Source organism: Thamnophis sirtalis, unplaced genomic scaffold (genome assembly GCF_051295495.1).
Source record: "Thamnophis sirtalis isolate CommonGarterSnake01/CBP01778 unplaced genomic scaffold, rThaSir2_p1.2 scaffold_13, whole genome shotgun sequence".
In the NCBI taxonomy this organism is placed as follows: Eukaryota; Metazoa; Chordata; class Lepidosauria; order Squamata; family Natricidae; genus Thamnophis; species Thamnophis sirtalis.
The window spans coordinates 58,808,704-58,822,661 of NW_028261393.1; the positions used below are offsets into that span (position 1 = coordinate 58,808,704).

Below are 13,958 nucleotides of genomic sequence, written 5' to 3' on the forward strand. Positions count from 1 at the left end.
GTCCTCCGAAGGCTGTTATTCTTCGGTTTGCCCTGCTACATCTGGAGATGGTCTTGTGATTTGTCTCCCAGGGCTGTTTTTAACTCATCGATGAATGAGTCTTTTCTTATCGTTCTCTTTCCTTTCGAAAGCATTCTTACCAAATAAATAAATAAGTCCCTCAATTAGGCTTCTATTCAGCCCAAAACAACAATCTATTTATTTTGCAGGCTGGAGAGGGAAAGAAATGGTGGTTCCCACCCCCGGTGAGATTTTTACAAGAAGCAACCAAGCTCAGAGAGCCCCCCCCCCCACATCACCCCCCCCAAACCCCAAATGCCAATTGTTCGCTTCTTTTTCCCCCTCTAAAGCCTGCTTGGCTGCTCTTGTTTTTTAAATCAAAAACCGTTTTTAGATGGCAACTGGCCAAATCCAACAGAGACAAAGGTTGGTGTTTAGTAAGTGGGGCTTTACCAAGGAGTCAAATGCTTCTGGTTTGGGCTGCTTCACCCGAAGTGGTAGGGGGAAAAAAAAGCTTAGCAAAGTTAAAAGAAAGTTCCTAGGATCAGCTGTGCTGCGCGACAGTAGGAAATTTTTTCAACTTTTTTTTAGCATTTGGGGTCTGATTTTGTTCCCAGGAGGCTTCCCTGAGGCCTGCAAGGCCAAAAACAGGGGGTGCTGTGAAAGAAAGAAAGAAAGAAAGAAAGAAAGAAAGAAAGAAAGAAAGAAAGGAAGGAAGGAAGGAAGGAAGGAAGGAAGGAAGGAAGGAAGGAAGGAAGGAAGGAAGAAAAGGAGGGAGGGAGGGAGGGAGGGAGGGAGGGAGGGAGGGAGGGAGGGAAAAAGGAGAAGGAGGAAGGACCACAAACCTGGCACTAGACGCAGCTTCAGAGGATACTAGAAATAACACAACAATCCAGGCCTGGAAGGGACCTGGAGGTCATCTAGTCCAACCCCCTGCTCCAGCAGGATATTGTTAAAGTGAGTTTCTGCCTTTTGAACCCCCAGTCACATGACTACATGGCCACGCCCACCCAGTCACATGACCCCCACCAACCCCCACCCACAGAACCGGTAGGGAAAATGATTTGATTTCACCACTGGTTTTACCCAGAGACGGTATTCGGGCAACGCGGTAGCGACTGCAGTAGGCTGCCCCCCCCCCCCCGGACGTAATGCGCGAACCTTCTGCGCATGGGAAGCGGTAGAGAAGGTAAGTGAATCTCACCGCTGCCTTCCCCTCTTTGCTCAAGCAGTTTGATGAAGGTCCCTGTGGAAGATGGAGGACCTTGGGGGCCTCCTTGTTCTTCTGCTGGTGGTCGTGTTGGAGGGAGAGGAGTTGCGACTGATCTTTGGGAAGAGTCCGGTGAAACTTCTTCCCCTGAGCTCCTCCTCCGTCGCCTCGTCTCTAGAAGGGGAAAGAAACAAGAAGCCCCTTGTAAGCCAGAGAAGGTCCCTTGCCAGGTCGCTGGAGTTGGCTTAGGACAGTCATGGAGAAGCCTTGGGGAAAGGGAGCGCACTCGGGAACGCGTCTGGGCCGCCACCTGGAAGAGGAGCTGCCCAGGGGCCATGCGCGCCCTGGAAAACGAACCTCCAGTTTCCAGCCAGGTGGTCTCCCGGTTATTGGCGTGCAGGACAATCAGCTGGCCGGCACCCATGCTCACACCGGAAAACGTCAGACCAGCTCTTCCAGTTCCCGGCACTGCCGCACGCATGGAGGCCAGCTGATCAGCCCCCGCACTTGCGCGCCAGAAACCTGGGAGAGGAACGGGTGACGCCACGTGTGCCTGACGACATGGCTCGGCGTGCCACTTCAGGCAAGCATGCCATGGGTTTGCCTTTCATTTGAGAATCAGCAACGGCAGAGGCCATCTCCCACATCTGAAACCACAGGGGACACTGGGGAATGGGGGGGGGGGCACTGGGAGAGGCACCTCGGAGACTCAGTGGACGACCAGCTAAATAGGAGTCAGCCGTGTGCAACGACAGCTAGAAAAGCCAATGCAATCCTGAACTGCATTAACAGAGGGATACAATCAGGATCAAGGGAGGGACTAATACCATTCTATAAAGTCTTAGTAAGGCCACTCCTAAGATCCTGCATCCAGTTTTGGTCACCACACCATAAAAACAGATGTTGAGGCTCTAGAAAGAGTGCAGAGAAGAGCAACCAAGAGGATGGGGGGACTGCAGGCTAAAATATACCATGAACGGTTGCAAGAGCTGCATATGGCTGGTCTAGGGAAGAGAAGGACCAGGGGAGGCAGGAGAGCAGCCTTCCAATATTTGAGGGGCTGCCCCAGAGAGGAGGGGGTCAGGCTATTCTCCAAGGCATCCAAAGGCCGGAGAAGGAATAACAGATGGAAACTGAACATAAAGAGAGTGGAATTAAGGAGAAACTTCCTGACAGTGAGAACAATTAATCAGTGGAACTGCTTGCCACCAGAGGTTGTGGGTGCTTCATCGCCAAAGGCTTTCAAGAAGAGACTAGACAGTCACTTATCTGAAATGGTCTAGGGTCTCCTGCTGGAGCAGAGGGCTGGACTAGAAGACCTCCAAGGTCCCTTCCCGCTCTATTCTGATTGGATGCAAAAATACTCCAAAGATGTCTCCTCTGTCCAATGACAGCCGCACCTGTTGTATTCCTGCGAGTTGGACCGCATCCCCTTTGCACCAGGCCTCCTCCGGCTTCTCTCGGCTGCTTTTATCCTTCTGCCCATTGCCTGGGGCCACCTGGCCCTCCAGGTGTCTCTTTTCGAGGTCCAGATGTTTCCGAAGCTCTTCCTTTTTCTGATGCTGAAGAGAGGCCAAGAAATCAGTGCTTTCATTTCATCTCTTTATTCAGGGGCTTCTCACACCCGGAGTCAAGGATTCCTTCGTAGGTCGCATTGCGCAACATCGTTCTGACACCCTCGGATTGTAAGCACAGCGGAAACCGTCCACCTCCCCGAGAAATCCCACCCCCTTCCTGCGTTTGGCTATCATTCAACCCACAAATAAATGGATACGAAATTGTCCTGAACAAGCTTCCAAATGAAGAATATATATATATATATATATATATATATATATATATATATATATATATATATATATATATATATATATATATATATATATATATATATATATATATATATATATATATATATATAGCCCCTTCCTTGTCCTCCCCCTCTCTCCCTCTCCCTCCTCATCCCCTTTCTCCATACCAAGCATAAATTTTAAATTAAGCTCTTTGTACATCTCCTTTTCCTCGAGATAAATAGATCCCAAATTATACCTCTCTGTGTACCAACATAGAATCGGGCACGACTTAGCAACGGAAGAACGACAATATATTAAGAGAACTCCACCATCACTTGAACTGTTCTAGCTACCAGCATCCTTTTTCTAACACAACGAGGAGAACAGAAGACCATATGCCAAATGTTTGAAGACATTCAACCCTTGCTGGAGAAGGGAGGTTGAAGACCTCCAAGGTCCCTTCCAACTCTGTTATTCTTCGTCCAGTTGCACCTTTGCACTCTGACTGTGAACATTAGTTCCCACGGGGTTGAAAGTAACAACTAGATCTGGCCGGTACTGAAGTAAAGAACAGATGGATGCTAAATCTCTTCCTCAAGAGGAATCCCTTTCAACATTGGTCTGTCCATGTGAGAGAGCAAATAAAAAAAAGATGGAAAAATCCATCCCTCCATCATCTATCTCATCTATTTCTATCATCTCTCTGTCCCTGTCTGCCCATCCATCCATCCATCCATCTACCTACCTATCTATCTCTCTCTTTCTCTCTCTCTCACACACACAGACACACATCTCTCTCTATCAAATCTCTCTCTCTCTCTCTCTCTCTCTCTCTCTCTCTCTCTCTCTCTCCCTACCTACCTACCCACCCACCCACCTGCTCAGCTCTCTCTCTCTCCCATATCTCTCTCTATCTATCAAATCTCTCTGTCTTTGTCTATCTACCATCTCCCCCCTTTCTCTCTTTTTAGTTGCTTCTCTATTTATGGCCGTCTAACGGTTGGCCAGCAGGGCTCCGTCTCCCGTGGCAAAGCAGCCTGAAGATGTCCAAAGGGCTCTTTTGGCCTACAAGAGGAGACGTTCTGGCCTCAGAGAAGGAGGGCAAGATGTGGCCTTCCAGACCCTCCCAAACAGACCCTGGAAGGCCAGGGGGGCTTTTGTGGTTTTGGTGCCTTCAAGGCCACGTTGACTCCTGGACAAGTCCCGGCAGGTTTCTTGGCAAGGTTTCTCCAGGCATGGTTGGCCCTCGGCTCCTTGCTAGAGCTGAGAGGGGGGGTCTGGCCCAAGGTCACCCGGTTCCCCCTGTGCTCAAGGTGCAACTGGGAATTCGTGAAATCCCACTTTCTAGCTTGAGGCCAAAACCAGTGGTGGGATTCAGCCAGTCCGCACCTATTTGGGAGAGCCGGTTGTTGGAAGAAATCTCATTTTGTTTTTCCCCACTTCACAGGGCTAATCCTGTAAGGAAGGCAGGAAGGAAACATTCTTGTGTTGTTTCTAGCCTCCTCTTTTTCGCTCTGCTTACAGAAACTGCCTCTCCGGTTAACCTTTATGACATTGTCACAGCCAAGGTGAAGCGCCCATCAACGTGAGTGATGTTGAGTTGGCCACGCCCACTCAGTCACATGACCACCGAGCCACGCCTACCCAGCTGGTCATTAGGGCAGAGAACCGGTTGTTAAATTATTTGAATCTCACCACTGACACACCATAACGCTTTCCTCTCTTAAAGGCCAACTTGTCAACTGCAAATTAAAGCATGGGCCTCCAGCATCTCCTCCCCACACCCCAAGATTGCTTCTGGGCCTCACCGAAACACCCCGAGGCTTTCTTAGAAAATACAGCCCATGGGTGTTTGTAGGTCAGTCCTTGGCGTGAAATAGCACGCTACTCTACCCCTGCCCTATCCTATCCCTATCCTATAAAAAGAAAACAAGAAAAGGATGAGGTCAGCCGAATATAGTGGAACCCAATCACAGCGCCCTCCCCCCCCCCTCAAAAGAAAACCCCAGGCCCAGCTCCTACATCTTCCAGCTTCTTCCTCTGCAGCTTCTGCTCCACGATGCGCTTCTGCCTCTCTTCCAGGAGCCTCTTGTAGTTTTCCTGGTGTTTCTGCTGCTGGCATTGCAGGGGCTGCAAGCGGGGGGCTTCCGAACGGGATTTGTTCTCCTGCTGAAGTCGGAGGAACTCTCGGCGCAGGGTAGATTCCCCCGGGAGATTCACAATGGAGCTTCATTTAAAAACACACATGGGTGTACAATGAGAGAGAGAGAGATACAGAAAAAGAGAAGAGGAGAGAGAGGGAAAGAGAGACAGGAAAAGAAAAAACGAGAGAGAAAATGAGAGAGAGAGAGAGAAAAAGAGAGAGAAAAATTGAGGGAGAGCATGAAAGAGAAAAAGAAAGCGAGAATAAAAGGGAAACAAGAGAGAGAACAAGAAAGAGAGAGAGAGATGAGAAAAATAGGGGGGAGAAAGAGAGAAAAAGAGAGAGAAAGGGGAGAAAAGGGAGAAAAAGAGGGAGAGAGAAAGAAAGAAAAAGAGGGAAAGAGAAGGAGAAAGAGAGAGAAACAAGAGAAAAATAGGGGGGAGAGAAAAATGAAGAGAAAAAGAAAGTGAAGGAGAGAAAGGAGAGAAAAGGGGAAGAGAGGGAGAGAAAAAGAAAGAGAAAAGGAAAGAGAGATAGAAGAGAAAAGGAGGGGTGAGAAAGAAAGGATAATCAGTTTGACTAATTCTAGAATTAAGAGAGCCCAGCAAATACCAAAAAAACTCTCAGCATTAGAACATGCCAAAAGGAAAAAAAAAAACCCTTCCTGGTTCAGCTGCCAGACTGGCCTCTGTTTGAGCAACTTTCCCGAATCCACAGAATCCGAAAGCTGATTATCTGTTCGCCAGAGACCTCACTTCGCCACTGCCTCCCCCAAACCAATTTTAGCATCTGTTCACACTTTGCATTCAACAGCAAAACACTGGAAGAAGAACAAAAGGCGGATTCAGCTATTATGATTTATTTTTTGGGGGGGGAATTTGTATGGAATCCCATCTGCCGAGGTTCTGGGTGGGGGGGGGGTGCAGCAGAGGCCACGGAAGCCCTGGGAAAATGCAGCCCTAGTTAAGCTGAACGTCCTCCAAACAACCCTCAGCGGTGGGAGGAAGGGGCCCAGCACCATTTCCACTTGGCTTTGTTCAAAGAGAAGAAGATGATTTGGTGGCTCCTTAGCTGCCTCCTCCCTTCCCTTCCACACCCAACCCACACGGACCGTGGCTGCAATCTTTCTCTTCCCACCTTTTCTTGCAGAACCCAATTCGTGGCTACGGCCGCCTGTGTCGGGCATCCTTTGCGTTGGGCCTTCAGCCTGCCACGTTTTCTACTGTGAGAAAATGGGAGGGGGGCAGAGGTGGGTCGGTCCCGGTTCGGGCCGGTAGTGGCAGTGGTGGGAGGCTCCGCATATGCGCTGAAGCATCACGTGCGCAGGAGGGAGAGCGTGTGCGCACAAGCGAACCAGTAGTAAAAACGGTACAAACCCACCACTGGAGGGGGGATTGTAGAGTGTGGGTGATATATAGTCAAAATAGCATTCCTTTCTCAGAGAGTCAAGGACATCTTGCCCTGCACCTCAAGGGGTGTGACTGGGCGGCATCTCCGGTTGGAACGGTGCCCGATCGGGCCATGTGATGGGCATGTGGGTGCTGGGCTTTCTTTTGGGTGGGGAAAACCTGGAGCCTTTCGGATTCGGGCTTTCCCAGATGTGCCAATATGACGTCTCTAATAAAATGGAACTCTGAGGAAACTTGAGCCTCGGAGTCTTCGTTCGTTGGGGGTGTCACTTGGGGCCCTGAGCACAATAGGTGGTCCAACCTCGGCCACTTTAAGACCCGTGGACCTCAAGGGGCTGGGAGAGGCTGGGCCCTTTTAGGAGACGATTCCGGAAGTGTTCCGGTTTGACCTGCAAATCCCAAAATCAGACCTTGGCTCTCCCTCGTCTTCGTTCAACTCGTCCCCTTCTTCCTCACTTCCGCTGTACTCATATTCCGTTTCATCTAGAAAGAAAGAGAGAAGGAGGCAAAGTTATACAAAAGAAGCGGGATTGTTCCAGGCATGGAACAGAAAATCTCTTCCGTGTGTTGGTGTGTGCGTGTGCGTGTGTATGTGTAAGAGAAGAGGGGTGAGGAGTACACATGGAGTAAAGGAATTGAGCTAACACATTGCTCTGTCTTTCTATCTGTCTGTCTCTCTCTCTCTCTCTCATCTATCTATCATCTATCTATCTATCTATCTATCATATCTATCTATCTATCTATCTATCTATCTATCTATCTATCTATCTATCTATCATCTGTCTGTCTGTCGGTCTGTCTGTCTGTCTGTCTGTCTGTCTGTCTCTATCTATCTATCTATCTATCTATCTATCTATCTATCTATCTATCTATCTATCTATCTATCTATCTATCTATCTATCTATCTATCTATCTATCTATCTATCTATTGCATCTTAAAGGTTGCCATCTGGGGAATTCTGGGAATTGAAGCCAGCTCATCTTGAAGAATGCCAGCTGGGCATCTTGGAAGTTGATTGACACAAAGATTAACCATTTATGTCAAAGGGATCCGCAGGAGAGATCCAAAAGTCGTTTCCACTGAGGCCCTGTGTTCAAAATTTCACCCCCTTTTTATGTCCATCACAAGGAGGTGGAGTTTGGGTCATGCTCAACGTCTTGGAGCCTCCCTCTACTCCCAATTACGATCTGCCTTCCTCTGTCATTACTTGAGGTGAAGGTCAAGGTTCCCCTGACACGTATGTGCTAGTTGTTCCCGACTCTAGGGGGCGCTGCTCATCTCCGTTTCAAAGCCAAAGAGCCAGCGCTGTCCGAAGACCTCTCCATGGTCATGTGGCCGGCATGACTAAATGCGAAGGCGCACGGAACGCTGTTACTTTCCCACCAAAGGTGGTCCCTATTTTTCTACTTGCATTTTTTACCTGCTTTCGAACTGCTAGCTTGGCAGAAGCTGGGATGAGTCACGGGAGCTCACTCCGTTAGGTGGCGCTGGGGATTCAAACCACCGAAGCTCAGCGTCTTAGCCACTGAGCCCCCGCATCCCATATCACTTGAGGCACAAACTGGTTGTGAGGCTTTAGCCTTCCCTGCAAACCAGCCTTTGAATTCAAGAGTGAGGAGAAGGTGGGAGGGAATCACCTTTTTCCCCCTTTTTCTTCCTGGTCCTGTCTAGATGATCTCTGAGCAAGATGCGTACTTGGCGCTCGTTTTGCATGTCCCTGATGAAGGAGTGTTTGAGCAGGGTCTCCGTCACAGGGCGATGCGTGTAATTCTTCACCAAGCAACTGTCGACAAAGTTGAGAAACTTTTTTGACCTAAAAAAAAAGAAATCGGGAAAAATGACACAAACAGTTTAACTTTATGGAGAAGGTTCTGTCGTCCTTTCTTTCCCCTAAAAGGCCAGCAAAATCTTTGGTCTCCCAGGTCCTCCTAGCCAGGATTCTGCTTTTATGCTGCCTTGTTAAACTAACCTTATGGATGAGCAAACCAACCATGGCTTGTTTACTTTGACTTTCTTCCTCTTTTTTTGGGGGGGGGGGTTTCCTAGTCTTTTACTTGTGGGGTCCTTGGTGCTCTCTGAGCTTGGTAGTTTTCTTGCAGCTACAGTTACAGATTAACAGAGTAGGAAGGGACCCTGCAGGTCATCTAGTCCAACCCTCTGCCCAAAAAGACCCTACACCATTTCTGACCGATGGCCATCCAGTCTCTTTTTGAAAGGCTCCCGTGATGAAGCTCCCACAACTTCCAAAGGCAACTTCTGTTCCATGGGTTGATGGTTCTCACTGTCAGAAAATTTCTCCCTATTTCCAGGTTGAATCTCTCCTGGATCAGTTTCCCTCCATTATTCCGTGTCCGGCCTTCGGATGCTTTGGAGAATAGCTGGACCCTCTTATCATTCCAGACAATTGGCTGACATCTTCTTGAAAACCTCAAGTGATGGAGCACCCACAATTCATTACCCAGCTAGATAACATCATCAGTGCTACCAAGAGTAAAGCATCGCTTCCACCAACACTGACAGAGCAAGCCAGTCAGGTAGATAGATAGATATGAACAGAGAGCAAACCCCACTCCCTTCTAATACTTGATGATGTTCCCTAGTTGGGTGATGAAACGTCTGCCCCCCCCCCAAAAAAACCTCCAACCCCACTCAGGAGAGCCCCTGGACTTCAGTCTGAAGGACATGATGAGAAGGCAACTGTTGGGGAACCCATAAAGACGAGAACACATTCATTATCATTGAAACGGATGCTTTACCATTTCCTGGACTTCAGTTTCGGGGAAGGGTTCCGTGGAATCAGAAAGAGGGCCCTCATGGGATGCATGTCACACAGCGCTACAATAAAAAACACATCCATACAAACACAAAAGATTTAAAAAAAAATACTTTGAGTTGGTTTTACATCCCCACTGCCCATCACTGTTCCTTAAGTCCTCTAATCCTGCATAAAGCTAAAGGTTCCCCTCGCGCATACATGCTAGTCGTTCCCCACTCTAGGGGGCGGTGCTCATCTCCATTTCAAAGAGCCAGCACTGTCCCAAGACTTCTCCGTGGTCATGTGGCTGGCATAACTCAGCACCGAAGGCGCATGGAGCGCTGTTTCCTTCCCACCAAAGGTGGTTCCTATTTTTCTACTTGCATTTTTTACCTGCTTTCGAACTGCTAGGTTGGCAGAAGTTGGGGCAAGTAATGGGAGCTCACTCCATTATGCAGCATTAGGGATTTGAACTGCCAAACTGCCGACCTTTCGGATCAACAAGCTCAGCGCCTTAGCCACTGAGCCACCCCGTCCCTGCACAGTGAGATCCTAAGAAGCAGCCTGGAAGCTTCATCTGAACCAGGAGGCTCCAACCTGGGCCACTTTGTGGACTTCAACTCCCAGAATTCCCAATGCTGGCTGGAGATTTCTAGGAGCTGAAGACCACAAGTCTTAAAGGCCACAAGGTCGGACACCCCCCTGATTCAAACAGTTTTTGTGACGATCCAGAAATCACCCACACGAGGTGAGCACCGTTGAAGGTTACATCAACACCAGGCAGCTCAGTCAAGCCCCATGATGTCCCTTCTCTCCACAATGCAGATCTTCTTGTCCTCCCACGTTCTAAACCCCCTTAGGACCATCCATTAGCTTCCAGAAAACACCTCGTACTCCATCCCGGGGCTCAAGGCCATCGACCTGCTTCTTCCTCTTCTCCCAGGCTCATCCACCCAAACCACCTCCGATCCATCACTGCTGGAGCCCCATGGAAGATGCGGGCAGTTAAGAGGCAGAGACAGGACGGAGGTGTTATTGGTGGTTCCTCCACCAATGAACATCTTCAGAAGGTTCTTCTCCCCATGGACACAGGGTCCTTTGATTAGCCAGACAACATGTCACTCATCCGGTTGCGTGTCTCGACTGGTCTTGAGTGATAAGCAGTGTGTGGAAGTCAGACTCAGCTTTGCAAAATGCCACACTTGCAATTCCAACTCAGCCAGTCTACATGGGAAGGCTCTTCGCTTGCTCTGACAACCACAAGGAAGACGACTACGAATGTGCGAAACATCTTTCTCTCCTCCTCTTGCGCTGATTTCTTCTAGCAAGGCAAAGGGGCCTTGCTCATTTTCACGATTCCCTTCAGCTGCTAAGGCCCCACTATTTCCATACTAGCTTGTATTGTCTGACACGGAAAACCACAATTCCTGCAGTTGCGACCCAGTGGGGGGGGGCGGGGGGAGGAGGAGATTTTTGTGGCTTAGAAGCCACGCAATGACTTCAAAAGGGGGTAGGAAGGTTGTATATAAGACACATACTTGAGTAGAAGTTCCATTTGTTTTTTCTTTTAACAAGAGCAGAGTTAGTCATTGGACACACCCTTTGATGCAAAGAAATTACAGAATAATAGGAGTTGGAAGGGACCTTGGAGGTCTTCTAGTCCAACCGCTCAAGCAGGAGACCCTATGCCATTCTGGACAAAGTTTTCTCCAATCTCTTCTTAAAAGCCTCCAGTGTTGGGGCATTCACAACTTCTGGAGGCAAGACATTCCACAGATTAATTCTTCTGACTGTCAGGAAATTTCTTCTCTCCTTGATGAGTCTCTCATCAATGCTTCTTGTCCTACCCTCAGGTGCTCTGGAGAATAGCTTGACTCCCTCTTCTTTGTGGCAGCCCCTCAGATATTGGAAAACTGCTATCCTGTCTCCCCTGGTCCTTCTTTTCATTAAACTGGACATACCCAGTTCCTGCAAATGTTCTTCATATGTTTTAGCCTCCAGTCCCCTGTTCATCTTTGTGGCACTCCTTCCACATCTTTTTTATAATGACCAAAACCAAACATGAAATTGTGATCATCCTAATCTTTCAATGACCCCATAATCCCTTGTGGGGTGGAGTCTGGGCAACTGAATGGACCTAGCAGAGTGTTTAATGGCCGGATGCCCTTCCTGTTGCCAATGCGGAGTTTCATTCGGCAGATTTATTCTCATCAGGCACAGAGAGAGAAATATCTGCTTCTACTGTACCTAGGATCGAACTCACAGCCCCCTGATTGTGAGGCGAGAGCCCCACCTCTAGGCCACCCACTCACTCCCAAACAGGACATTCCGTGATACGGTTGAAAACTCAGATGGTCCCTGGGTTGAAAGCAGCCTGCTGGAAGATGCCTCCCCCCCCCCACAAGCCCCCAAGAGGAAGAGGCAGTCAACTTACGGGGAGCCCCCTCGGCCATTTCGATGGCGGTGATGCCCAAGGACCACAAGTCACTCTGGAAAACAAAGGTGGTTGATGAATGGGAAACAGGAGCCAAAGAGGTTTCTTTAGGGCTTTGCGTATCGGGTGGAGCTGGAGAACCAGATGAAGGAAGCCAACATTCACTTCAGTGATTCTCATCCTAATTCATTCTTCCTCAACCTTGGCAACTTGGAGTGGAGCGCCTCCTGCTGGCCAGCTGATTTTCGGGTCTCTGCCGTGCATGCGCAGGGGGCGGGGCACATGCAGGAGACGCACCCACACGAGGGGGTGGGGCAGCAAGGGGGGTGCAGCACCTCCCCCGTGCCCCATTTTTGGTCCCAGGAGGCTGCAGGGAGGCCTGCTAGGCCCAAAATGGGGCACGGGGGGGGGGGGTCACACAACATGCACAGGGGGGGGGAGCATGGGGGAGGGGTCATGCGTGCATACGCAGGGGTGAGATGACAAAAAGGTTAGCCATGACTGGCCTAGCTGATAATCAATGTGGCCGATATGGGGGAACATCTTCCCCAGCCGTCTGAAGCAGCCGCGAGCATCAAATGAAGGCGCACTGATAAAGAAAACCTTTGAGTATCTTCTTCCCTCTTTTTCCTGCAAAATAGTTTTTTATTTCCACTGGGCCTGACTTTAAAGATGATGCTCGCTTTGCAGAAGAATTCAAAAGAGTTCCTGTCGCCCTTTTGCTACTCATTAAAGCAGCTCCATCTTCCTCCTTCAAAGCAGACAGGGCTCTTTTAACGAGTGGTCAAGAAAGGCCGGATTCGTGCAGAGTTGGAAGTCCCTTCTGAAGCATCCTTGGCCCCATTCCCTCATTTAGGGATTCATAGCTTCAAACGGGAGCGAAGTGCAGCTGTGCATCGATCACGGAGGAAGGAAGGAAGGAAAGAAAGAAAGGGCAGAAATCAAGATGAAGCATAGAAGGTGAGACGGAAACAATGCTAGCTCGAAAGTCCAGGAGGGCTGCATTTCAAATAGAATAAAAGGCAATATTTATGACCGACCGAAGGCTCTGCTAAGCCAAGCAGCTCATTCGGAGAACAAAAAAGAGGAAATAAAAATATATTCAGCCATGTGTCTCTCTGTCTGGGTCCGAAAGAGAATTTCGGAAATGAGAAAATCACTTAACCTTCTTTCTACTTTTCTGCTGATGACAGAGATAGATAGATGGATGGATGGATGGATGGATGGATGGATGGATGGATGGATGGATGGATGGATGGATGGATGGATGGTCGGACAGATGGACAGACAGACAGATAGATAGGTAGGAGGGCAGATGGGCAGACAGACAGATGGATAAATAGATGATGGATGGATATGTGATAAACTCATAGAAGGATGGATAGATGGAGGGATAGGTAGGTGACAGATGGATAAATGCTTGGATAGATGGATAGACAGAAGGATGGATGGATAGATGGATTGATTGATAGACGATAGGTGGGTGGATAGATGGATAGGTAATAAATTCATAGAAGGATGATCTCGGTGTCTCCCTTGCCAGGTAAGGATGGATAGATGGAGGGATAGATAGATAGATAGATAGATAGATAGATAGATAGATAGATAGATAGATAGATAGATAGATAGATAGATAGATAATCTTGAGGGTGTCAAGGTCGGACACCCCAATTAATACTATTGCAAAGTTCAATGGGAGGAATTATTTTTTTCACCCCCTATAAGGAGCCAATGTGTGATTCCTCTCCATTGATTTGGAGTAGAGAGACCTCAATGGGGAAACTCACTCTGTAGTCATAGGTGGAGTCTGGGTTTTCATCACAAGCGATGACTTCAGGTGCCATCCAATACGGGGTCCCAATAAAAGTGTTTCTCCTGCCAATCGTCCGATCCAGCTGAGCGCTGACCCCAAAATCAACTGCAAAGAGTGGGGGGAAAAACAGAAGCAATAACTTTGGCAACTGTGGCTCCAGAGGAGAAGGAGAAGTTGTTCAGAGAATGTTGGCCAATGGGCCAAGCCAAAATTGGTAGCTTTTGATTTAGAGGCTTTGGGGCTGCTAACCAGTGGAGCATTTGGGCATTTTCAGCGAAATCCTCTCCCAAACCTTCTCTGCCATGAGGGGCCTTTCGCTCGTTCGCTCTAAGGGTGGATCCCCTGGATTCAGCTTCTCCAAAGTGTGTCCGTAAGGCTACCTGTACTCCAGCCTTTTTTT

The 13,958-nt window shown here is 48.7% G+C and overlaps 1 protein-coding gene across 1 annotated transcript in view; it reads right to left on the bottom strand.

Annotated features, from left to right (window-relative positions):
- The window catches only part of NRK (Nik related kinase), a 70,264-nt gene that overhangs the window by 43,631 nt on the left and 12,675 nt on the right, over window positions 1–13,958 (bottom strand). Inside the window, exons 6-13 of the mRNA XM_087728339.1 lie at window positions 13,533–13,663; window positions 11,746–11,800; window positions 9,313–9,391; window positions 8,194–8,369; window positions 6,966–7,038; window positions 5,026–5,230; window positions 2,611–2,772; window positions 1,205–1,384 (exon numbers count right to left, since the gene is read on the bottom strand). Of these exons, the coding sequence (XP_087584465.1) occupies window positions 1,205–1,384; window positions 2,611–2,772; window positions 5,026–5,230; window positions 6,966–7,038; window positions 8,194–8,369; window positions 9,313–9,391; window positions 11,746–11,800; window positions 13,533–13,663 (1,061 nt within the window). The remainder of the gene's footprint in view (window positions 1–1,204; window positions 1,385–2,610; window positions 2,773–5,025; window positions 5,231–6,965; window positions 7,039–8,193; window positions 8,370–9,312; window positions 9,392–11,745; window positions 11,801–13,532; window positions 13,664–13,958) is intronic.